General features: G+C 38.5%; 1 protein-coding gene across 2 annotated transcripts in view; it reads left to right on the top strand.

The window, feature by feature from the left end:
* The window catches only part of LRRC27 (leucine rich repeat containing 27), a 59,710-nt gene that overhangs the window by 18,652 nt on the left and 13,633 nt on the right, over positions 1-27,425 (top strand). For both annotated transcript variants that reach the window (XM_048859512.2, XM_048859511.2), the window contains 4 exons: positions 1,033-1,185; positions 6,669-6,921; positions 9,446-9,586; positions 14,154-14,250. In XM_048859512.2, the coding sequence (XP_048715469.1) occupies positions 1,033-1,185; positions 6,669-6,921; positions 9,446-9,586; positions 14,154-14,250 (644 nt within the window). The remainder of the gene's footprint in view (positions 1-1,032; positions 1,186-6,668; positions 6,922-9,445; positions 9,587-14,153; positions 14,251-27,425) is intronic.

The following is a 27,425-nucleotide window of genomic DNA, read 5'->3' as shown; positions in this document are numbered from 1 at the left end:
GAAAGCAGTGGAGAGACAAAGATTGGGAGAGAAGGAATGCAGAGCAAAGTACCAAAAAAGGGTTGATGGATGAAATTAGATGAATGGGGGACAAGGAATAAAAAAAAAAGAAAAAAGTGGTAGTGCTCTGCCCACAATCCAAAGTCTATTCACTTATTACACAAAAATGAGAATCAAGATATTAAGCACTAGAATAGAAAATGGGAAGACATGGTAAAGAGAGGGAGCAACAAAGGCAAAAATAGATAGTACATTTTTTTTATCTTATATAACTGTTGGTGCCAAAATATGTCAAAAAAACAAAAATAAATTTTGTTGTCAGGAATCAAGTAACATAAGTGTGTGAGGATGATCTGATAAATCTGTTTTATTTGCAAGATGAGCATAAGAGCTGTGTTCCTAAATATGGGAGAGGGCATAGAACTACCTTGATAGGGAAAAATAGTTTTGGTTAGGAATAAAATATTTTTATATATCATTGCATTAGTGACGCTGTCTTTTTGCATGTTTATATCTGTGTAAGTGTGTCTGATGGGAACAGTACAAGTGTGTTTGAAGTTTTGTATCTTTGGTATATCTTTGCCTCATTTAGTTCAAATCTGATCTTGGTGTGGCATGGTAGTCCCTGATAAAAAGGCTGTGTTCTAGAGACACCTAATTTGTTTTCATGTGGGAGGCAGAACGTTTGATGAACCTGAGCCTCAGTTAGTCTACATTCATTGGTGAATATCAAAAAGCTCAGAAATGAGATGTCTGCCTTTAAGAACTACATATGTAATATTAGATATTTTAGAGTATATAAAACAAATTTAGTCATTTTCTACTTCTGCAACCAGCAGACTGGAAATCAGACTCATCCCAATTTTTTTAAGGCAATACACAATATCAATAGATGTATTAAGGATGAGTTCCATAGAAATAGCTATAAAAAATTGTAATGGAAAATAAATGTCTACAACTTAGTCATATTTGAGTCCTGAATCTGCAGATAACTTCCTTCCAAAATTTTTACAGATTAAACTATTTTTGCAGGTAACTTAACTTCACTGACAGCATTGAATCTAAGGCATTGCCCTCTGGAGTTTCCACCTAAAGATGTTGTACAGAGAGGACTGCAGTCCATTCTGTGCTTTCTCCGGAATGTTGGTAATAGAAAACTTGTCAATTTAGAGCCAGATACTCAAGGTATGTAGGACAATTTATGAATATTTATTAAAATTGTAATTAGTTGTTTTTCAAAAAAAGTGACTAAAACAATGCATTCCCTGTATAGCTTTGTGTCAGTAGTACCATCAACTCTTGAATAAAAAAAGTTGGACAAGTCCTGATATATAAATAGAAACAGAAATGTATTATGATGTTTTTAAAACATATTTTAGGGTCTTGACGTTGCAAAAAAGGATCTCTACTTTTATGTGGTAAGAGAGAAATCCAGGGAAGGGACTTAAAGATGTCTCATGTGGCTGGAGCAACAGGAGTGGAAGATGTCTTCAAAAAAGGCAGCTCTGATAATAGAGGAGACATGAGAACAGGGACGGCTGGACACATGCATTAATCAACATGAAAAATGACTAACATATACAAGATTTTTTAGCAAGGGAGGTAGAAAGAAAAAGCCAGATTGTGATGATATTTAAAGAGTGTAGTAACAGGTCTTGGTGAGAAACTGACTATCAGGACAGAGATTATATACTAAGGTTGAGACCCTCAGAGATGGTAAGGATAGTAGAGTTTCCAAGAGACAGAGGAGAGGAAATATAGGACTAATCATAACAAATCCCACAAGTGTTTTATGGTCCTCTTTCTGATAGTGGCCAGGTATGTCAGAGAATGGTCTGAGAAATCCCATAATAAACAATTATGGAATAACTTGCTCATAGGACAGATTTCTTTAACCCCAGGCAATTAGTGGTTAGCATATGTCCTAAAGCATAAAGGATTATATTGCTTATAAATATTTATCCTATTAATGTAACTGGATGTTCCTATCAGGAGAAATAAAAAGTTGAATTTTAGAAATGTTGAGTTCAGAATGGTGTTTGAACATCCAAAAATATGTCTGAGCTGCATTAAGAGATGCAGAATAGACATAGGGAGAGGGATCAGGGATAAAGAGGTAGATTTGGGAATCATTCACATAGGTGACAGTTGAAACTGTGGTAATAGATGAAGTCAGCAAGAGTAAGGAGACAAAGGGACAGAAATCTGAAAGACACCAAGGGGAGCAGAGAGTGTGAAGAATCACTGAAGGAGATATTGCCATGTTTGTTTTAGTGACCACAAGTGTTCAGGATCTATGTTTTACATCTCAGGTGGTAGACTATATCTCTAGCAGCACTATGCTCCATATCAATTTGCTGTGGAGCTGCTTCAGCACTGATCAGGAAAGAAAATATCATTACTGAATTGCCAGCACCACTTTCTGCATGCAATACCTCTGCCTAACCCTGCTGAGAATGGTCAAAAAGGAAATCTGTTTGCAACTGGATTATAGAATAGCTAATCTAAGTGTATTCAAGGATCCATACAGTGTTTGTATAAATTCCTATAACAAATATAAACTATTTTTTCAAAAATCATTGTAGATCTATTTGAAGCAAACTTTTCTGAAGATTTCATTACATTAAAAGACCAAAATAAACTAGTGTTCTTTCAAGTAAAGGGACTATATTGTTTTATATGATACTGTGCATACTTATTTAAACCTTTGGACTAAATTCTTTCCACATTAATGTACATTTTAGTGTAAAATACACAAAATGCATTTACTTATGTTTTTATGTTATCAACACTAAGAATTTTAGGTTAGGTATTATCAGTATTATGCTGTTCTGTAACACCTAGCTAATTTACTAGCAACAGGTAGTTACTTTTGTGCTGACTGTAGACAGATGCAAATACCTTATTAGAGAGACTAAGTAACATAGTGGATTAGTGAATTAAACTGACTTGTCTGGAGGGCTGAGTTCTCAAATCTTGGATTAGGCTTTGAGTCAGTGAGTTTTGGTAGCCTCGTCCAATTTATCTACATCACGAACCCAATCCACAATCTGGCACATTTTTTAGTATCTACTCAAGACAGGATTATACTAGAACAAAAGAGTTATTGTAGGTCAAGGATGAGATTAATTCAAAAATCTGTTTGAAGAAGTGAGCCCAGCACCTGCCTGCACAATGTGCTCCTTATGCCTGCCTCAAAGTTACTCTGTTCTGATCATTTTTGAAAATTAACAGTCTTCTAGAAAATGCATGTCTTCTATATTACCCCCCCCCATACTATTTGCCATATGTCAGTATTCTAGATTGCAAATAGAGAAGACCATTTAGGATGCAAGATTGCTCCTTTATAATATATTCTCTAGTCTTTTGTCTAGTCTAAGTTTAGACTTTAATATAGTAGACTATGCACATACTTTCAAGTTCTATATTTCACAGAATTGCCTTCTATGCTACAAGAAGAAGCAAAGGCCATTGTTAAAGAGTACAAGAGAGAGTCAAAGAGATACCCAGCTCTTAGGAAAGCATTCACTGGTCCATGGAGACAGATGAGCTTCATTAGTGAGTTTAGCAGAATGTTTGTTAGAGGAAGATAACTTTTTATGTTTTATAGGAACATACTAACAATTGCATACATTTGTATACATACATTGTAGTGTCCACAGAACGTGTAATCTCAAAATATATTATTGAGTCTTGCTATTAAAGTTTAATAATGTAGCATATCAAATTTCATATTTAAATTTCTGAAATCAAATTGAAAAAATAGTTTGTATAGATTACATTTGTGCTTAATATACCTGCGATCTATGGCTATCTTGTAAATGGGTGTGTACTTAGCATTTCCATCAACAGCATGATCCTTTGTAGAGCTGAAATGGGGAAAGGAAGTTTAGGTGCAGGAAAGAAAAAACAAATACTTACCCTTAATTTTGAACCAGAATTTATGTCCCATGTAAGATATTCAAAAAATGATGCCTGTTATAGATTTTGGAAGTAATTGGGTAATAAGTCCTTTCCATTTCTGAAATATATTAGAAAGCCTTTGTTTAAATGGAATTGGGCTTTTTACAGTTTTCAATGGACCTTATAATAAGAAATAAATTTGATCATGAAAAATAGAAGCAAAACAATCTGTTCAAGAAGATAGAACAATTCTTTCTAATAATGAACTCTTATTTATTCTGAAAAGTACATTTGCCTTTGAGAATTATTTGCATTATCTTGAATAAGTAGTTTAAAATAGCCATGGAATCATCTTTTCTGTTAAGTAGAAGGAATAAAACTCCTAAATCCTTGATAATATGTCCCGTAGAGAGGACTATTTGGTAAATCTTATTCAGCATCTGTTAAAATTCAATTTTTGATATCACTACTAAGAATTAAATAAAGGACTGATCTTTTGTTTGTAAAAAGTCCATATTCTGTAGATAGACTCTTTTGGCTTTACTCTGTGCAGAAGAACTTGTAATGTTTCTGATAATCACTTTTGCATAATCAGCTATAACAAATAGTGAGAATAAAATCAATGAATATCAGATTTTATCTAAAAATCACTCCATGAGGTAATTTTGATACATATCTAGTAACAAGTAAATGTTTAGTTTAGAAATCACCACAATTGTTTCCAACAATCATTTGATTGTGTGTTTGTTGCAATATGGACTACTATACTTATTTTTTCCTGAGATCCCTGTAAATGTTTGTTATACATTAAAATGTAAGCCAAATAAATTATATTTTTAAAATGCTATAGTGTCTCTTTTCTTGTCTAATTTCTTTCTTTGGTACATACATGATTTTGAAAATCTTAGATTGTTTTTCTGCCACTATATAACTACATAAAAAGGTAGCCTTGCATGCTATTTATTTTCTATTTCATTCAAAGACAGTATATTTTAACTACAAAATAATTATAAAATGTATATGGGAACAGCTTAATAACTCAAGCTACTGCAATATCATACTATTCTACTTTAGATACTGTTATAATTAAGGAAAAATACTCCCAATAGACTTTCATTTTCAGAATAGACTTTGTGGGCATGCCACATTTGGGAACCTTCTGTAATATTCAAGAGTTTTCTGCTCCCTCCCACATAGCCCATCTGTTCATGCTGGATGAACAGTATGTAAGAGGTAGTATATATACACTTCATGCAGCGAATATAATAGAATGTGCTATGGGAGAATGCATTTCCTCTAAAACTTGAGGAGAAGAGAGAGATGAAATATAGCTGTTTAGTTCTCGGATTCAAGGAACCTCCAACTCTTCAGCTACTGCCAAACCAAACCTTAATGCATCTTAGTCCTGACATGTAAATATAAAAGATATTCAAGTTGTGTGTGTGTGTATATATAGACAAATGTACATAATAGAATAATTTGAGACGGGCTCTTTTTTTTTTTACTGGGGTACCACAGAGATTTGAAACCCAGGCCTTCAGAGATTAGACTTCATGCATAACTTTTTTTTCCTTAATGTTATATTTCATAAAGATTTCAAGTTCATGTTGGCTATGTTAAAAGGTTTTTCCCAACTGGACTAACAGATTTGCACCTCGGCATTTATTCCATGCTATGTATCTTAGTGCTTAGCATTTTTACTTTCTTCTGATATTTCTCTGGTACAAATATCTTACTTGCTGGTCATCATGCATAGAGTGTACATGCATTCATTTACTCTTTATTCATACATAGTTTATGTAGTATATATTTACACTAGCCAAAAAACTACGTTAAGAAAATATAAATACTGCATGGTTAACCACTAAGAAAGTGACAAATGCATTGCTTAAGTTAAGAGATGGGCCCATGACTGTACCCTAATGGCTAGAAGTCTTTGGCACCAGTTCCAGGGGCAAATTTCAGAATCCTGTGGCATAGTCTGAGAACATCCATACACCAACCTCACAGTATTTAAGGTGAGGTATGGTTATTAGCTCAGGTGTCCCAGCTGGTCTCAACTACAGCAAACTACGAGCAAAGGTGTCTTAGGCTCTGATTTAGCAGAACCCTTATTCATATGTTTAAATTCCATTGTCATCAGTGGGATTTAAACATGTGCTTAAAGTTAACCATGCACTTAAATGCTTTGCTGATTAGGGTGAAGTCACTTGCATTGAAGTTAAGCACATGCTTCCGTGCCTGGTTCATTGGGCCTTAGACAGCAAGTCAGATACAGCTTTATAGACCAAAAATTTACTTTTGAATTGTACCCAGAAGTGAATGGGAAGTGAGGTGCTGCTATTGGTAAACATGTTCCTATAGGTTGACTTCACTTAGCAGTTGAGCAGCTACATATACTACCTACACAGTACAGAGAATGCACCATGGTGAAAAGTTTAGATTTATTATTTTAGAGTTACTCTTTAGTGGCAGAGTGAAGAGACAATCTCAAAATAACAGACCTCACGTTTTTGTCATGTGTTAACTTTACCGTTATAGAAAAATGTTTCCATTCATTTTAATGCATTGTCTACTGCTCCTTGTTCAGATGGTTGTAGTTTACTAATGAAGGGGAAAAGCCAGAGTATGAGAACAACAAGCTACTCTTTCACATGTATAGACACATTCCTAAGGAGAAAAAAATAGAAATTTGCCAAACAAAATCTAGTAACTTCATTGGTCTGATAGATGAGTATATAGTAATCTCCTTTTTACTCCAATAGAAATGCCACCTGTTGAAAAGTTAAATTTAACTGAGTTGATGAAATCCAGTTTGGATTTGTCAGATGAGTGGCCGAATGAAGAAGAAATGCTACGATTTCAGAAGCTGAGGGAGGAAATGGTAAAAGATGAAAAGGAAGAATTTCTTGCTAACCAGGATTTAAATCCTAAAGCCACTATGCAGGAGTTTGCTGAGTTCAGAAAAAACGGCAGAAAGAAAGAGAGGCTCTACCACAAGTCAGCAACTCTTTCCAGGTGAAAGAAAGTATTATATATATTTTAATTTCATATAATGATAAACAGCATGGAATGCTATGTGTTGGGCAGGTGATGAATAACCAAACATCTAAGTGGAAAGATTTAAAAGCATTTTAACATACAGCCTGATTAAAAACACTCCATCTGTGCCCAGATGATGCGTTAGTGATGCTTAGAACAAAGAAAGAAAACAAAAAGGCCCTAAATAACTACATTCTTTCTAAAACTAGGAAACAGCAAGCGCTATCAACTTTGTAAACATGAGAAAGGAAAGATGACTGGTTGAAACTGCCATCCCCATGCAGATATAAAACTTTATCAATTCATATTTTAATAATTACACTTTTGGAAATGCTTTTGGAACATGCTTGACTGAAAGTAGTAAAATCTGTTAATGCACACTAGAGACTAGAAGACCCATTGCACTTTTAGCAGATAAGGCTATTGCATGATACAATGTAATTAGTTCATGTATTTTGCTAACTGATGCCTATGAAACTTCATAGTATGCTAGTAAATGAAAAATAGGGTGGTATTTTTGTAAAAGTAATGAACTTTAGGTAATAATCCCTCACTAGAGGACCTATTATTGATTCTATGCTGAAAAGGGGAAATATACTTGTTCACATTATTAAGTGTGTGGATTAGAAAATTTCTCCAGTATATATTTTCTCTTGAGTCACTATAGTGTTTTGTCAAAGTACAATATTATGGAACTGCAAATATATACTTTAAGTCTAAGAATTAGTAATAGTGAACATTCTTTGAATTTCAAAGTTTTGTTGAAATTAAAAATGAAATCAGGAACATTTTTTACTAAAGTTTTACCGTTATTCCCCGCCACCTGTTTTTGAGCAAACACAGAGCTGGGTTATTTTTAATTTAGTCTTTGAATGAAATTTCACATTTCAAAGAAAAATGGGGAGAAATTTTCACAACATTTTTTGTGAAAGTTTTCCCTCCCCGCAGCACTTTTATGATTAAACAAACTTTTGCCCCCTTTAGGCTGTGAAGATGCAATGTATATACTCTGCCTATGTAGAAACTAGACGCCTGTGGCTGGCACGTGCCAGCCGACTCAGCAGTTGGGGCTGTTTCATTGCTGTGTACACTTCCTGGCTTGGGCTGGAATCTAGGCTTTGGGACCTTCCCACCTTGCAGGGTCCTACAGTCCAGGCTTCAGCCCAAGCCTGGAAGTCTATACAGCAATGAAACAGCTTCACAGCCTGAGCCCCGCAAGCCCGAGTCTGCTGGCACAGGCCAGCTGCGGGTGTCTAGTTGCTGTGTAGACATACCCTTAATCAGTGGTTTTCAGCCAGGGGTACATGTACCCGTGGGGGTACACAGAAGTCTTCCAGAGGGTACATCAACTCATTTAGCTATTTGACTAGTTTTACAACAGGCTACATAAAAAGCACTCGCAAAGTCAGTACAAACTAAAATTTCATACGACAATGACTTATACTGCTCTATATACTACACACTGAAATGTAAGTACAGTATTTATATTCCCCAATTGATTTATAATTATATGGTAAACATAAGAAAGTAAGCACTTTCAGTAATAATGTGCTATAACACTTCTGTATTTTTATGTCTGATTTTGTAAGCAAATAGTTTAAGTGAGGTGAAACTTGGGGGTATGCAAGACAAATAAGACTCCTGAAAGGGGTACAGTAGTCTGGAAAGGTGGAGAGTCATTGCCCTAAATCCCTGATTTAGCAAGCTATTGAAACCATTTGGACTATTCATATGCTTAGACAGACACTTTGTTGAATCAGGGCCTAAATGTTGTTGGAATGTCAATGATCTATTGTGCCTATTAAAATAGTTTAGAAGGAAAAAAGCCTTGATTTCTGTGTTTTCTTATTCTCTGTTTGGCCAAGGATCAAACCCACACACATCTGCCTTGTGAATTTAGTTATCCCTAAGGGCCTTAGGAGTGTATGACACAAGTAACCGCCCAGGACGCCATGGTCAGTAGGGGTGAGTGCCGGCGAGCCAGCCTGGCAGAGAGGCGCAAGCCTCATTGTTCGCCTCTGCAGGCTCAGCGGGCCAGTCCCTGGGTCCCCCTTTTCCATGGGGCCGGTGGTCATGGGATGTATTGCTGGGCCAGCAGTTGCCACTTTCCAGCTGCCCAGCTCTGAAGCAGTGTTGCTGCCAGCAGCACGGACAGAGGTGGCAATACGCCATACCATGCCACCCTTACTTTTGCACTGCTGCTAGTCGCAGTGCTGTCTTCAGAGGTGGGTGCCCGGCCAGCAGCCACCACTGTCTGGCCATCTAGCAGGCACTTAATTTGTGCCAGTGCCTGCTGGTGCTGAACCCTGGCATCTCTTTCGTTACAAATTAAGCACATGGAGGAGCCCACAGGTGCCAGGGGCAATGAGGGTATCTGCCCAGGGAGCCTGCAAGGTGCCATTTTCCCTAAGGCCGGGCCTCGCTATCATTAATATTTTCACCTGCTTGCCCTTTCATGCAATATTTAATTAACTGTATCAAACTGCCTATTTTTAAAAAGGAAGAAGTTCTCACAGAAGAATACATTTTCTGAGTTTCAATCATATGATAAGATGATTCAAGCAAAACGAGCTGAAGAGTTCAGATTGGCTGTGCAAAAGGAACTGAAAGAGACGCAGGCTTTAATTGAACAGCACAGAAAGTAAGTTTTATGGTTATGTTGCTTAATGACAATGCTGTCTTTTTTAAGTTGTTGTTCAGCCGTTCTTAACACATTGTAACTTTTTTCCCCTTCACAAATCACCCATGTTACCATTTGTAAGGAAAGAAAATCATTACAAATGATCTGGATTACGAATAGAAATGTAAGGGGTACTTTCCTTCACAAAGCACAGTGCTCCTAGGGGACAGGAGTGTGAACTATTGAATTTCTCATTGATTTCACTGGGGAAATGTGAGTTCTTGTTCCCATCTAGTGGGGAAAATGTTCCCTTTCACTATTCCTTACTTCATGTGATAGAAGTATTTAAATAACATTTTTTAATCTTTACTAATGGCAGAGTACTCAGATGCGGATTAGGGGTTAGCCCCTTTCCACCCCTTCTGCCTGAAGTCCCTCCCCCCCCTTGTATTCCCCCCCCCCCCCCCGCATTCCTGCTAGGGAAATGGGGTCAGGGTGCGGGGACTTGCTCCGCCCAGTGCTTCTGCTAAGGAGCTAGGTCAGGATGCAGGGGCTTTGTAGCCTATAGGGCTAGCCTGTTTGCTTGCCTATGTTTTATTATAGGTTTATAATAGAGTATATGTTGGCTGTAATGCAAGGGAACTACAGGCCACATCCTGTACGTTGAGCTAAGGCAAGGTTAACACATATGTTTGAGAACTTTCACCTTATTATCTTCTGATCAGATTAATTAGCAAGTCTATAACCCATACTATCCAAATTAATATTAACCTCTGTGACAAAGCTCTAACCTTGTCTCAGTGGGTCCCATGCTTCCTGGTGGATTTCACTAACCTCAGAGGCTCACTGTGACCCTCCACATAGCCTCTCTCTCTCAGAGGCAAGGGTCACAGCCTACTGAGCCATTTTCATCATAAACCAGCAAGGGAGGTGAGGAGAAGTTATCCTCTCTCACACAGTCTCTGTTGGGGAGCAGGGAGCCCAGACCCACGCTCTACTCCAGTGTCCAGCCCAGGGACCCTGATAGTAGCAGCTCTTGGTAGCTGATTTTTTGGAAACAGGATGAGTACAATTTCCTGGGACACTTCTCCACAGCAGCCCCCACTTCCTCAATAACTTCTTCATCCTTACCTCAGGGCCTCCTTTCTTGTGCCTGATAAGGTTTGTATTGCTCCATTTCTCCAGCAGCATAGCTCTCTTCTACAGCTCCTGACACACACACACACACACACACATACCCTGAGTAAGTGGGAGGCTTTTAACTACTTTCAGGCAGCCCCTGATTTGCTTCTGTCAAGGTTCCTTCCCCACTCTGAACTCTAGGGTACAGATGTGGGGACCTGCATAAAAGACCCCCTAAGCTTAGTCTTACCATCTTAGGTTAAAAACTTCCCCAAGGTATAAACTTTGCCTTGTCCTTGAACCCTATGCTGCTACCACCAAGCGTGTTAAACAAAGAACAGGGAAAGAGCCCACTTGGAGACGTCTTTCCCCAAAATATCCCCCCAAACCCTACACCCCCTTTCCTGGAGAAGGCTTGATAAAAACCTTCACCAATTTGTACAGGTGAACACAGACCCAAACCCTTGGATCTTAAGAATAATGAAAAATCAATCAGGTTCTTAAAAGAAGAATTTTAATTAAAGAAAAGGTAAAAGAATCACCTCTGTAAAATCAGGATGGTAAATACCTTACAGGGTAATCAAATTAAAAACATAGAGAATCCCTCTAGGCAAAACCTTAAGTTACAAAAAGACACAGAAACAGGAATATACATTCCATTAAGCACAGCGTATTTTACCAGCCATTAAACAAAAGGAAATCTAACGCATTTCTAGCTAGATTACTTACTAACTTTACAGAAGTTTCTGAGACTGCATTCCTGATCTGTTCCCAGCAAAAACATCACACAGACACAGACCCTTTGTTTCCCCCCACTCCTGATTTGAAAGTATCTTGTATCCTCATTGGTCATTTTGGTCAGGTGCCAGCGAGGTTATCTTAGCTTCTTAACCCTTTACAGGTGACAAGGTTTTGCCTCTGCCCAGGAGGGATTTTTTAACACTGTTTACAAAAAGGTGGTTACCCTTCCCTTTATTTTTATGACCGCTTCAGGTGTCCCAATCATCCTAGCTGTTTCCACTGCTTTCTGGAAGAATCTTAATTGGCCCCAGGTGTCTTGATTAACCTGGAGCAACTGCCATTTGGTTACCATGGTAACAGGGATTTGTTTAGTCTGGGGCTAACATACCTGTTTCTCACTACTTTCCTATAGCCATCTGGCCTTGCCCCGTCACACCTCCTAAAATCAGACAACTGCTTCCCCACCTTGCCTGGTGCTCCTGCCGGGGCCCCGTTGGTCCAGTGGATAATCTGCCACTGAATCTACTAGAGACATTATTATGTGTCATAAAACATGCTGACATTTTTCAGTATAAAGAGTATGTACATTTAACAAATTTTGTTCTAAGAATTGTAAATTGTTTAACATTCTGCCTTTTGTTCTACCAGGTGCATGTATTTTGAATCATATTCAGAAGCCAACACACTAGCCATGGAACTTATTCCAAAAGAAAGCAGATAGATTGTTAGGTCTATTTTATAACGTTGTCTTAAATTTTCCAACATATGTCTATAATGTAGTTCATGCTTTTGCATAATGGGGCAAATGCAGTCCTGTCTCTGCAGAGGTATGCCTGGCAGCACAAGATCTTGCACATCTTGCAGTTAGCAGGATTTGGAGGAGTGCACAGAAGGTATACTTCCATATGTTGCAGAGCCCAGCTTCTTTGGGGTTGCCTTCACATCAATGCAAAGAGAGGGGGACTGGGCAGAGTAAGGATGGGAGCAGAGGCTCTGCCACTGTGTGGATCCTCTGGTTGCCACCTTTCCTTCCTGCCTGTATAGGGATGTTGAGGTTGTGGAGGACTACTTCAACCATTGTGCACCCTTCCCTTCCTAGGGGACCTAGCCTAGATACTTATTTGGGCCAATGGCAGTAAAATAATCTCTTCAGTTCTTTGAATAATTAATTGACCTTAATTCTTGTTTTGCCCTTTGTAGATATTAATCCCCTAGTTCTTGTTTCTCCCTTAATTAACTTACCTCCATGGTCAGACCAGGGGCTTATCTATATTGGGGTTTTTGCAGTGGTCTAACAATGATGGAGATGCACCAATGCATATCACTAGCATAGCATTGGTGTGCACTGCTGTAAAAAAATGACTTGCTGTGTGACGATGTTAATCATGTATATGTACATGAATCTTATGTAAAACTAGGGAGTTACTACAGTCGTTATGCTTGAAGCCCATAAATCCCTCCCATAGTGAAGCATTAACAAATTAAGTACCTGAAAGGATGATGATTTAAAAAAAAAATCCAAACAAAAATTGTGGAACTAATATAACGCCTGCTAAACTTCTCCACTAATTCACACAGCTTTTTATTATAGCTCTTCTCTCTTTGATCACTTTTGAGCTTTTCAGGTCAAAAACTGTGGTTCAGATTCCAAGAAACCCAGTTCAGACTGATGTGGCTAGTGTGCATTATGCCACCAGCACAAGCATAAAACCGGCACATCTAATCCCTGGAAGATCAACTCAGTGCAAGGGGGATTCTCTCTTAGCATTGTCACTTCTCCACAACCCTGTATTTGGTGTAGCAAGGAAAAGACTAGAGGAAATATACCTGGCTAGGACACCTCAACACCATGATAATCTCCAGCTGCAATTTCAGCCTCTTGGAGCCATTAGCAGCCAATGTAGATCAGAATAGTCCTTAGGCTGCTCTATCTGTGCACAGAACTTAGAAGAATTTAGGAGAAGAGACAGAGGGAACTATGTTTATATAGTTTTTAAAAGGATACACTCAGCAGACTTCATCACAGTTGATAAATATCTTCAAGGAGATAGTGTAAATGAAGGAAGAGGATTATTGTATTTATAGTATCAGGCAATGGTAGGACAAGGAGATATAACCTGAAACTAGGCTAGGAAGGAAAAACTTAGGTTAGAAACTAGGGAAAAGTTCTTAACAGAGCAGTTGAGCAGTTGAATGGATTAGCAACATAGGCAACTGAAATACCATCTCTGCAGATATTCAAGATCAAATAAAATAAAATATTAGTGAGAATTATTTAGTGAGAATCCCTACAAAATATTGGAGGGAAGAAGGTTAGATTAAATGACCTAAGTGATCTTTTTCTGGTCTGTCTACTTCTGTATATACAGGCACCTCCATCCATACTCAGTACTCTGACCTAGCCAGATTAGCCATGTAGAGATGAAAGGTTTGTAGCCAGTTAACAAACATTTGAGTAATCAGTCCTGTAGCCATTTCAATTTTTGTGTAAATTCTTTTGCTGCTATATTTTTTCTTTCTGCACTTTAATGCAGTGGTGTTCCTTCAAGTGCTGATCTTCCATTTGAATGTTAGTGCTTCACAAAGATGTCCCTAGTACGTGCATTTTGTGCCACATATCTGGCACATTATTCCACTGTAAAATGGTTGACTGGGTAAAAAAAGGAATAACATTCACTTTTTAAAATATGGTTTTAAAAGTTTAATAGAAATTAAATTTTTTCAGAGATAAAGAAGTGCTTCAGGAATGGAGACAGCGTGCCAAGATGATGAAGGAGAAGAAAGAAGTATTGTTCAATTATTCACCTACAAGAGCAGACATGGTATGTAATAGAGAATAGCAAGACAGCATTGGATCAGGTAAATAATCCATTGACAAGACGCTTTGAACCTTTTTCTCTGTGAACTGTATATTTAGGATAAAGGCTTCTAGTGATGATAATACAGTTAAATAGAAAAATTAATACTTTGAGAAGCTACGTGGACCTACAGCCCCCACATGAAATATCTATATTGAGCATGGATCCCATGTGAATTGATGTGGACCAATGTGCAACGGAGGAGTTGTGAGACCCTGCAAACAGTTATTCAGTATCTGTAGTAGTTCCAATATCAGGCTATTGGAGATGTTAAAACAGAAGTACTTATATTTAAATATTGGGTTTTTTTAAATTATTGAACGCCTCCAATTGGTGATATTGCCTCTGCCAGACTGAAATTGATATGGGCTGGATCTTATGGTTACTACAGGAGTCTATAAACTCTGGCACTCTAAAAGGAGGCATCTTTTTTTAAAAAAAAAGACTCAAATGTGTAAGAAAAATTGGGTTTGTGCCCATATTTGCTTTTTCTGAAGTATAAAGAAGGTCTGAAAAGTGTTTCCCAATGACACAAATAAAAAAACCAAAATTCTTGTTGTTTCTTTATAATAGAAATTCTGGCCTTGTTTAAGTATGACATTGCAAGAGAGTAGATATTGAAAGCTGAACAATCATACCTCTCAAATGCTCCCATGTGGAACTCATTGTGACCATGACACAAAATAAGGGACATAAAAAAAGTATCCATTCAGAAAACTTCAAATGCTATGGGATTCATTCTGTTAGTGTAAATAACTCTTTCTTTAATCTCAGTTTCATGATTCTTTATTTTTGATGGGAAAAAAATTTCAGCATCAAAAATCAGGGGACAACAAACTTGTGTGGAACATAGATAAGTTTTGAATTAAAACAAATGACAACTCTCAAAATGAGATACAATTAAAAGGGAAGGAATTTAGTCAGGTTGTTTAATATGTTTTTGCTTTATTGACACCTGTCTAGCAATGTCTAATAAACATCTGGTTAAAAGGACATCTTCATTAAAGAATAAACACCCTCACTCCTTCCGAAAACATATGAGAGCTCACAATACACATCTCTGATACACCCATGAAAGCGCAGGCTTTGCTTTGCTGATATTTCTAAAATAATGTGAAAGTTTAAAAAAACCCAAACAAAATCTATTTAGGCCTTCATTGTAAGTCGTACAGAAGCAAATGAGGGCACAAGTTACTTTTTAAAACAATACTTTGTAAGTCAGGTAGTTACTAATGTCAAAGTCAGATTCAGGATTCACATAATTTGTCAGACCACTCTGTTTATTAGCAAAGCGCTTTGCCAATGCACCCAGATATGTGAGCCCCTCTCTGAGGCGCAAGCTAACTTATTTATACAGATAAGCCAAAGCCAATTTAACATAAGAGACAAAAGGAAGCAGAAACTGACAAATATACATACATATCTTATTTGCATACTAACCTTTACCAATCTCCTAGCTCAGTAGGAGCTCTAAGTTAATTAGTTTGAGGACCCATTGTCTCACACTCCTTAATGTTTCTTTTCCTGACAACTATATTTCAACAAACCCTTCAAGTAGCATTTCTTGAATGAATTATAATTTCAATATAATTCATTCTACTTTCACACTAAAATGATGGTACCACAGGATGGGAGTCAGGACCCCTGGAGCAAAATCCACTGTTTTTCAGTGGTGCTCAGATTTCACCCCAGGGTTCAATTCTTAGTTCTGCCAATAACTTGCTTTGTAATCATGAGCAAGTCACTTCATTTCTCTGTGCCTCTGTTTCATCTTCCATCCTTGGTCATGTCTATTTAGATTGTAAGCTCTTGGGGGCAAAGACTGTCCTTTACTATGTGTTTGTACAGTGCTTAACACAAGAAGGCCCCAACCTCAAGGCACTAAAATAATAAATAAATAATAAAATAATTACAATTAGTAATTGTTTAATTTATAGTGTATATGTTGGGGGTGAGAGGAGTATTTGAAACATTATTCTCTATTCTGTATGTCTTTAAATTATTCACTTGTTCAGACTGATACTTCTGAAAATAAGCCAATTTATGACGTTAAATGTGTCAGTGATTCCAGGAATGTCTGCTATCATTAAACTGATAATATAGTGTGGTGTTCTTCATCAAACAAAATAATACATGGGCAACATTGAAATTGGTCAATATCCCCTGCCTCTGCCCTCTGCTGATTGCAGTTTAACTTGTGAGGAAGAGTATTACCGTCTCAGAGAGGCTGAACAGACCCTTATTAATAGCTTTTGGTTTCAGAAATGGAAAGTAAAAGTAACACTTGAAATATATAAAGGAACTTTAAGCAATTTTACAAATAAGTGAAAATTCTTGGCTCCGTGACTGGTTGAAAACAATGATGTGACAAAGCTGATACTTGTGAAAGTAGGTAAGGTCAAATTCTTCTGCCAATTTAAACACAATTCCAGCTCCAAAACTGCTCACATTGCGGCAGTAGATTTACAGCATGACTCCCATTCCATAGGTGAGACTGGGAGCACAGCAAACACAACTGCTTGCCACAGAAGACTTACTTGCAGGCTGGAAATCAATACCAAGGATCAAATCCTGGCCCCATTGAAGTCTGTGGATAAACTCCCCCTGACTTCAGTGGGGCCAGGATTTCATGCCAAGGCTATAGGGTTTTCAACAGCAAGAGTAATTCCAAAGGGGCAGCATTAGCATGAGAAGAATGAGTCAGAAGGAATTTCTCTTGCTGCTGAAAGTAATGGGTATTAAAATTGTAAAGTGCATACACACTTGTTATTTAGCAATATATTTTTTCCTAATTAAAAAATGATAAGGGATATCTGGATTTCACCCATGTTGTTTATAATATCCCTCTGAGAGTAAATGCAGCATGCTTTCTCTGTGTAGGGATGTCTGTTTTAGTTAACCTGACTGGGGTATTTTTTAGAATGTGTAGCTTTGATTAAAATAGTTGAGAATTAGGTGGATCATGTGTGATGCGAGTAAATCTGACAATGTGATCTGTAGCTCACAAAAGCTTATGCTCAAATAAATTTGTTAGTCTCTAAGGTGCCACAAGTACTCCTTTTCTTTTTGCGAATACAGACTAACACGGCTGCTACTCTGAAACCTGTCAATGTGATAATAGTACAGTATCTATACTTGCCAAGGAGGGCCCCCTGTTTTTCTTGCCCATGTTCCCAAATTTTATGAATACAAAAGAGAGAATGTGTTCAGTCTGAGAGCACAGTTCTTGAATTCCACATTTTTCTGTCATTTGTAAGTAAATACTATATTTAATACTGTACATTTTAAATCCTCTGTTTAGGCATTGTTGAATATATATATGAAGCACAAGAGGGCACTGTAATACCATATATGTATTCCATAGTGGTGAGGCTGCTAAACTCTCTTGTTACTGAGTGATAGAGTAAACAGGTGTTATTAGCAATATTTAGCAAAATTCAAAGCGTATAAAAGGCTGGATGGAGAACCTTTTCATACTCATTTTTAGATCGTTTCTTTTACTTTGTCACATATGCAGTGTATGTCCTTATTCTATCCTATCCTGGTTTTGCAGGTAGGGTGGAAAGAGGTTTCACATTTCTTGCATATTGCAGAGAATATTACTTGCTAAGTAATGAACAAATAAAGATTTAATAATTGCGATCTGCCCAAATTAAAGTGAAGTCCTCAAATAGCCACATAGCCATTTCCTGCTACGTTGACCATTTTTTAAGATTATTTCATGTGTTTATTTATCAGCCTGTGCATGTACATATTTGTCTGTGGAAGTCTGTGAAATACTTTTCCATTATACCTTAATGATCTGTTCAACAGAAAGCTGGTGATTGTGTAGAAACTGTTTTTTACCAAACATGCTAAGGCCTTTTGGGGAGAGCCACAAGAGAGTGCGGACTCTCTAATGAAACTTTTTGTCTCCCCTTATGAACCAGTGAATGCTGTTATACATGGCATGAGGACCGATTTAAGTGACCATGGGCATTTATTTACTTTCAAATTATTCTAGCTAAAGACTAATTTAGTTGAGGTTCATCCCTTTTCACATAAGAAAACACTTGGATTAACCAAAACCTGCAGACTTTGTAAAATTTAACAGTAAGAAAAAGCATACAGTGTTGTTAATGTAAAGTAATTGCCCTACATCCTAAATATATAACTTAAGTGATGTTTGCTTGCTAAGGAAGTTTAACAGGATCCGTAAGCATGAGCTTTTGCAAGGACCACAGGATGAGTCTTGTCAAGGGGGTCAGTCAGGATCAGCAAAAACTGACAAATTGTCAGGTGATTAGCAAATGCATAATAATCTGTTAACAGACAATTGACGAACAGAAAGTAAGCCAAAGTCACCAAATAAACTGATCAGAATAAATAACTTGACCATCTCTAGTTCTCAACATGTGAAATATTTTTGTGTCTTTTTAAACGCTGAGCTTTGCTGGAAAGTCATAAGCTTCATGAGCATAATGCCAGCAAAGCATTTAAGTATGGCTGGCTGGAAAACAAAAATTTCTTTTCACAAAAGATTTAAGATTACAAAATTTGTTGCAATTCTGATGTGGAACGAAAATGAGATTTTAATTTTTTTTCCAGAGAGAGAAAGAGACAGACACCAATCTCTGCTCTTTATGATTTGGAGGAGGGACTTGAACCTGGGCCTTCCACATCCCTATTGAGTGCCATGACTGCCAAGCTGTTGGCTATCTTGGATGGGTCAGGGATGTGTGTGTCTCACCCTCACCAGACATTCCATCCTGGAACTGAGAAATCTTCTTAAAAACTAATCATTTTCATTTTGATTAAATGTCATTTGTCAATTAAACTTTTTTCAGCGAAAAATGACAATTTTTTGACCAGCTCTACTTGTAATTTCCATGAGTCCCCTGGATTGGGTTTATGGAGCTTTTAACTTTCAGTGAATCTGAAAATGGGACCACGGCAGTAACAAGCTCTACCGGTTATGCTGGTGAAATTTATAACTTCTTTGAGGTCTCAGATACAATTCTGCTGCTGGGAACTAAGTGCAGCGGTAAACTCTTTAATGTAGCCGCTCTAAGCCGGTGGGAGAAAGCTTATTCCCATCATCTTAACTACCCCACAAGCAGCAGTAGCTATGTCAGCAGGAGAAACTCTCCCACTGACATGGTGCTGTCCGGCACGTATGTCGGTGTAACTTCTTTTGTCGCTGGGGGTGGGGAGGTTTATTCACACCACTGAATGACCTAAATTATGCCAACTATGTAGTGTAGCCATAGCCTACATTTTTGCAGCTTTCTGATTGTTGTAAATTCTACTAGTACAGTCATGGGTGCTTGTAACTCTTATGCGCTCTCTCTCTTGCATACACGTATGGCATTCTTATGAGCACTACTAACTAAATACAAGTTGTACTGAAGTTACAAGCAAAAATTTATTTCACTCTTCATGACTAATATGAGCATAAGCAAATATTTTTTTAACTTTAATAAAAATGAAAAATATACTCAAATAGAAAACTTGAAGCTAGAATTAAAGTTGAAAATATATAAAATATTCAGCCCTTTAAAATAACATTAATGAAATGTTATAGATTTTTAAATCAATAACAAATACTAAAAACACCATACTCTAGGCATTCTGAACTGTTTTTTACTAAGCTGATTTTAAAACCTGCTGGACTGCACTGTGGCTCCAAATTGTTTTAATTATGGTTAGAATGTTTTAAGAAATTTCCCCATCATAAAACAGTGCATATAGTCCAGAATTGCATCACCCATCCCACTAGGGGCTAGGAAATCCCCCAAAATTAATTTTAATATATTGAAAATTCACTGCCTATGTGATTCACGGTCTTTCCAAGAGTTTAAAAAATCCAAACCATCTAATGCATTCTAAAAAATCCAACTTTAGTCTGTCTGCTCTCAAGCTCACCGAAATTTTTTGTCTGAATGTTTTTCAGCAAAAAATGCAGATTCAGCAATTCAAGTTGCTTTCACCAAATTGTTTCAGTCAGGGGGAAAAAACAAAACAGAAAAAATCAAAACATTTTGACAAATTTTAAATAAACCATTTTGATTTTTCATTTTGAAGTGACTTCGTTTTGAAATTTCCTGTAATTTTACTTAAAAGATCTGAAGTTTAGAAGTGGTCAAATTCAAATGTTTTGATTTTGTTAAAACATTTTGTTTGAGCCAAACCAAAAACAAATTTGAATTTTTGATTTGCTGAAAATTGTGAAAAATGTTGGTTGCAACTTTTTTTCAGAATTGCCAGTAAACCAAGAAATCGGTTATTCACACTGCTCTAGTCCACTGTACATCTAATGACTGGAGTATCAATATATATGTAGGTTTACTTCTACCTGGGAAAGGGAAGGGGAGCGGGAGTCAGCAAGCACAGAGACCTTGTTTAGCAGCATCTTTGCACCACTAGCAATGCAACCGCCAGATTCCTTCTGCCTCTCTCATCCCTCAGGTCAGTTACCATTTCATGTGAAAAAACCGTAAGGGGTTTGAGATGCATTCCATGCACCTCCTGCTCATCTGCATAGTTGGGCTGGGTTCTGTATCTTGCATTAGCAGCAGGTATTTGGCCATCAGCAATCAACTGTGTACTGTCTCCTCACAGATTTCGGCGCTCTTTACATCACAAGGGTTGATTCCCAGGGACATCAGGATCTACCCTGACATACTAGATATATAGCAGAGAGCCTCCTTTCATCAATATAGACTGAAAGAATGGGGGAGGAGGGGGGAAGAGCTATATCATCAGACACTCAGTAGCCTGCTGTTGGACAGACTTAACTTTCCTCTGCTCATTGGCAAAGGTCTCCTGGCTCAGGTTGTAGTGTGGGTGGGGATACAGTGGCAGAGTTAAAGTTGATACTTCCAGTTTTTAAAGTTTGGACTTTCTAATGGCTTTTATCTGTAAATGCTATGGCTTAACTAAATGCAACAAAAATGTAAAAGTGCAAGATGCAGAACCCAACCCTTAATTTTAGAGAGAGAAAAATCTATGCTTGAGCTATATTAAATTTCAAGTATGGTGCCATGATTTTAGCCACAGTAAGCTTAGTGAAATGGATGAGCAGAATCATGTAGCTGCAGTGGACCTTTTCTGGAAATATAGTATTAAAGGATGGCTTACTAGTTTTCTAAATTTATATTTGTAATCTAGCCAAGTCAAAACCTACATGTATAACACAAAAACAGATGTGTTTATATTATGTGTATAAAATGTTTATCAGCCTTTCACTTTTACAACAAAAAGATTGTTTAACATTTCCCACTTTGTTTTTCTGTTATTAAAGCACTTAGTCCTTGTCAGAATGCCTATTATTAAAATAGAGAAACTGTTTTCTTTGGAAAATGCAAAAGAACCTTTTAAAATTGGAGCCATTTTCTATTCCTGTGTTGCAATGAGCTCAGACCAAGTTGATTACACAACACATTTTTATGAAAATAAAGAAACTGCCTGGATGATCTGAGAGGCCTTCATCAGCAGATATATTTGCAATAAATCTGGTTTTATCTCAGACCTTCACTCTGAATGTCACTGATTTTGTTCTTTAAGGCAATTACTTACAAGTTGATGGAGATTTATTTTATATTATCTGTTTGCTTTATAAGGGGCAAGGACTTTTTAAAAAGTGTAAGCTAATGTCATATTTGAAGGTTATTCTCTAAGTCACTGTGTCATCCAGTGAAGTCAGCTGTAGCTCACGAAAGCTCATGCTCAAATAAATTTGTTAGTCTCTAAGGTGCCACAAGTACTCCTTTTCTTTTTGTGTCATACAGATATTCATAGATATGAGTAAAGGCTCTCTAGCTAGTCCAAAATAGCATCTAGATGCTGACCCAAATACTTTCTGTGTGCCTCTGAAGCTGTACTCCCTCTAGTGGTTACTTCTCCCTTGGAAGATTTTGTAATGCCAGTTTTTACATTATGCAACCACCAAAACCAGCCCTTTCCTATATTCCAGTCGGGATAATACAAATAACTTTGGAAGACTCACTGACCATGCTTCGTGCATTCCCTGGTATCCTAATGCAGGGGCAAATTCTTTCCTAGCTCAATGAGTAATACAGTCAGTTGAGGCAGGGAGAGTGGAGGTTGGCGTGCTCCCATAGACATCAGGAAGGAAGTCAATGATCAGAGGCATATCCAGATTTTAGTGGGGGAGACAGCATTTCCAATGCAACTCTCTCGATTTCCACATAACAGTAACCAAGTACTCTCCCTGTCACCTCCCATGTCATGTTTTTACTGCAGTTATTTGGCTGCAGAAGGTCCCACAAGCTGTGTGGCCCCAGCAGACAGAAGGCTGGACCAAAGACAAAGAGCTGCAGTGCAAGGGAGGCTGGAAGCTCATTTATATGAGCTCTGCTCTCTACAACACCTTGGGGCAAATTTTTTTTCTTACTTTTTTTGAGCGGGCAGAACTTTTGCCTTCTACATTTTCTGTGCAACCAACAAACACTCTCTTTGGGCAACTTGAATATTCCACAAGTAAAAAGAAAAGGAGTACTTGTGGCACCTTAGAGACTAACCAATTTATCTGAGCATAAGCTTTTGTGAGCTACAGCTCACTTCATCGGATGCAATCGGACTGGTTAGTCTCTAAGGTGCCACAAGTACTCCTTTTCTTTTTGCAAATACAGACTAACACGGCTGTTACTCTGAAACATTCCAGAAGTAGTGTGTATTTTTCTCTGGAGAGGATTTTACATGAGGAACATGTACTAACATTACTACCTATCTGGGTTAAATGTTATAGGAGATGTAAATTCTTAACAGTTTCCCAGCATTGGTACCATATTTTTTCCTTTTTTTTTTTTTTAAACAGACTTGCTCTCTCTAACATCATATACAAAAAATCATTAGGATCAGTGTACTAGTTACAAGCATTTAGGGCTAGATTTACAAGGGGGCCTTACTTGTTGCCACACACTCAGTGTTGCAACACAACTTTTGGGTGTCCCGTCACCTAGTGAAATTCAAAACTCTGAGTTAGGTGCCAGGCTCCCTATACAATGCATGGGGAGACTTAGGTCTCTAAAAAGGGGAATCACAGAAGGCAGCATGCTGAGTTAGGAGCCACCTACAATACACAGTAGGAAATTCCAAGGAGGAGGGTTTGGCCTAAGCCCTACCCTTCAAAAGGGAGCTGGGCCCCTAATTTCAGGCTAGAGGGAGGCACCTATCTCTGTTTGGGATTCACAGATGTGAACCATGTTCTAGCATTAGGGCTGAAGTGACTTAGGTGCCCTTCTCAAAAAAATCTAACCACTGGGCTATGAAGCCATTCTTACTTTCTCTCTGTCCCAATGACTATTTTAAGTATTTTATAGAAAGTAGAAGAGCTTCAGCAGGAGAGATTGAGAAAGACCCACCCTACAATAAGAAACCCAAGTTAATGGTATCTAGTTTGCATATTAATTCAAGCTCAGCAGTTTCTCATTGGAGTCTGTTTTTGAAGCTTTTCTGTTGCAAAATTGCCACCCTTAAATCTTTTACTGAGTGGCCAGAGAGGTTGAAGTGTTCTCCTACCGGTTTTTGAATGTTATGATTCCTGATGTCAGATTTGTGTCCATTTATTGTTTTGCGTAGAGACTGTATGTGTACATTGGCCAAACCGGACAGTCTCTATGCAAAAGAATAAATGGACTAGATACCATAATATGCAGACTAGATACCATTAACTTGGGTTTGAATAGAGACTGGGAGTGGCTGGATCATTACACATATTGAATCTATTTCCCTATGTTAAGTATCTTCACACCTTCTTGTCAACTCTCTAAATGGGCCATCTTGATTATCACTACAAAAGTTTTTTTCTCCTGCTGATAATAGCGCATCTTAATTAGCCTCTTACAGTTTGTATGGCAACTTCTACCTTCTCTGTATGTATATATATCTTCTTACTATATGTTCCATTCTGTGCATCCGATGAAGTGGGCTGTAGCCCACAAAAGCTTATGCTCTAATAAAATTGTTAGTCTCTAAGGTGCCACAAGTACTCCTGTTCTTTTTGCGGGTACAGACTAACACAGCTACTACTCTGAAACCCATCCTACAATATGCTCCTAAAGGCCTGGTATACACTGGGGGGGATCAATCTAAGTTACGCAACTTCAGCTACATGAATAACATAGCTGAAGTCGACATACTTAGATCTACTCACCGCGATGTCTTCACTGCGGTGAGTCAATGGCTGACTCTCTCCCGTCGACTCCGCCTGTGCCTCTCGCTCTGTTGAAGTACCGGAGTCGACGGGAGAGCACTCAACTGTTGATTTATTGTGTCTAGACTAGACGCGATAAATCGACCCCTGCTGGATCGATGGCTGCCCGTCGAGCCTGCGAGTAATGTAGACAAGCCAGTGGTTAGGGCACTTCTGTGGAAGTGGGAGATTCAAGTTCAAGTCCCTACTCTTAATCAGGCAAAGTGGGGATTTGAACTTGGGTCTCCCACATCCTGGGGAGAAATGCTCTGACTGGTGGATTGGAAGGGGCAGCACCACCACTTTGCTGTCTTTTGTGTGGGTAGGCATGCTAATGGATGAGGGCTATAGGTGAGCTGGGTGGGGGAAGCACCTACTTTGTGAATACCATTGGGGCTTAGGCACTGAGCAGCTTGGCAAAATCAGGATTTAAGCAGCTGTATGTATGCCCACCGGGGACTTTACCGGTAGAAACTTAGGTGCCTATGAATTTAGGCACTACAGTACATGGTTAGGAGGCAGCTGAGTTGTGGTTTTGTGAATCCTAGTGGTGTCTAAATGTTGGCAGGTAAGTGTGTAAATCCCCTTTGTGAATCTAGCCCTTGGGGTGAAATCCGGGTCCCGCTGAAGTCAAGAGGAGTTTGGCCCCACTGAAGTCAATGGCAAAAGTTGCTATTGACTTTAGTGGGACCAGAATTTCACCGTGAACCTCTAAAACAGTGATACTCCGACTTCAGTGGTTCAGGAGCCCAATTACAATCAACATTATCCAAAAGAGCCACAATAGTGTGAATTCATAGTTTCATTTACCATTTTTATATACATATATCTCTTTATATGTGTATATATTATTCTCACAGCCAAATGACTGACCAGGTATTATCTTATCAACTGCAGTTGGTTAGGAACATAGTAAAAGTATCCTGATTGGTTAATAACTAATTCACACAGTGTTTTAATATCATGTACTGCAAAGAACTGCGGGAGACACATTAAAGAGACACTCGCAGCTCTTGAGCCTCTGTCTGAGTATCACTTGTCTAAAATAGAGGAGAAGGGGTGCTTCCTTAGTAAAATATGGACACTCCAAATCATGATTTGAGGAATATGACTTTGTGTGAGACAGCTTGTACTACCACTGCTTGTTTTGTACCTGTTATGAAACCAAAGAGTACATGAGTCTCCTATTCAGACAAGATACCACCTTCATAAATCTTAAATTCACATACATTTTTTCAAAAAGAAGCAATATTTGAAAAATGTTTGTATATCATCAGTGATGTTAAGAGAATAAGGGGTGAAATCCTGGCCTGACTGAAGGCAATGGGGGCTTTGCCTTTGACTGAAGTGGAGCCAGGATTTCACCCTAAAAGTTTGTTTCTCTCTTTATGAACAGATTACGTTTAAAAAAATGTTCCGTTCATGATTTGCTTTACAAGGTTTATCTGTAGCCTGGATTAATTTTAAGTGGGAAATTAATATTTATATTTAATACAGGTCAAATCTAAGGAAGAAATAATCTTACTTTCTTCTTTGAGTAATTGACCAGATGCACATTCCACTGATGGTGCACAGTCATCTTGTGCATTAGCAGTCAGAGTCTTTTTGGCCAGCAGTACCCCTAGTGTGTGCATGTGCTCTTCAGTCTTCTTGCTCCTCTGCAAGGGCATATAAGGACAAGGCACGCCCACTACCATTCAGTTCCTCTTCCTGCCTCATGGGTTAGAGATGGAGCCTATCCTCTCCTTATGGCTTTAGCTAATAGTTTTACAGTTAGTTTTATAGTATAGTTAGTCTTTTTAGTCGTTTAGTTGCCTGTCTAAATCTTCAGTTGTGAGAACTTGTCCATTCAGTATAGCATCATCTGGTTTGTCTGGGTTTAAACACTGCCTCTCGTGTAAGGGAGCATCCCAGAGGCGGACAGAAACTCAAAGTGCTTCTATTGTCTGGGAGAATCGCACATTCCCAGTAAAGGTGTGATCTGCAAGTCCTTCAGCTACTGAGCTAGAAAGGATAGAGCGGCCCTCCTTCAGGTCTTCCTAATGACCAAGTCAATGAGCCCTGCTTCTGAACTGGGCTCACTAGACCCCCATGCACAGGGACCTCTTGAATCAGAGTGTGGGCTCTTTGCCTTTGAGAGCTCTGACTCAAATTGCAACTACAATGATGGCATCATCCCCAGATAGACCACAGGGAGCTAGAAGTCTGAGGGGCAGGTCACCTACCAAAGCATCCTCTAATAGGAAAACCTCCTTATAGCACTGAACGCAGATTTCGCTGTTCAGAATGGTTCCCACTGAAGCTCAGCCTTGAGCCTGTTCCAACCATACAGCATCAAAGCATTTGGTACTTGAAACTGGAACCTTAGGAAAAAGAATGGCACTAACCCCAACACAGTCTACCTCAATGGCCCCGCACCAACTCTTCTGGAACCAAGCCAGTCAGGACAGTGCACTGTCACTGTTGCAGAGATTCCTACATCACCTTGACAAAACCTGGTTCCCATGCAGCCATCCACACTGCCATGCTTGGCATCAGTGGACCTGCAGATTCACCAAGAATCACAATATTCCTTGTTGTTGACTTCTGCACTACAGTCAGCCCCGACTCTATCTAGTAGTGTGGCACCATTAGTCCCTAACACTCTGAAGGCTACAGCACCGTCATGGATCTGAGCTACGCATTCTCCTCAGAATCATCTTCAGAACTGGGGGATGAGAAATTCCACCCCACAACATACTTACCCAGACTGTCGCCTTCTTATAGAGGATCCAGACACACCTCACAGGAAAGATATTGGGACCTACAGAATCCAGGCTCCACCAGGGTCTTACCCACCAATGCCCATGTGGCCTTGCTGGGGACCCTGGTCAGCTCAGAGCAACTTCAGCCCCAGAGAGCAACCATGCCACCAGAAAGCTGCCGCCTCCAGAGCACCACACAT

This window comes from Caretta caretta, chromosome 7 (assembly GCF_965140235.1).
Source record: "Caretta caretta isolate rCarCar2 chromosome 7, rCarCar1.hap1, whole genome shotgun sequence".
Taxonomy (NCBI): Eukaryota; Metazoa; Chordata; order Testudines; family Cheloniidae; genus Caretta; species Caretta caretta.
The sequence above is the reverse complement of the archived record's forward strand: the minus strand, read 5'-3'. Positions and strand labels throughout refer to the sequence as shown.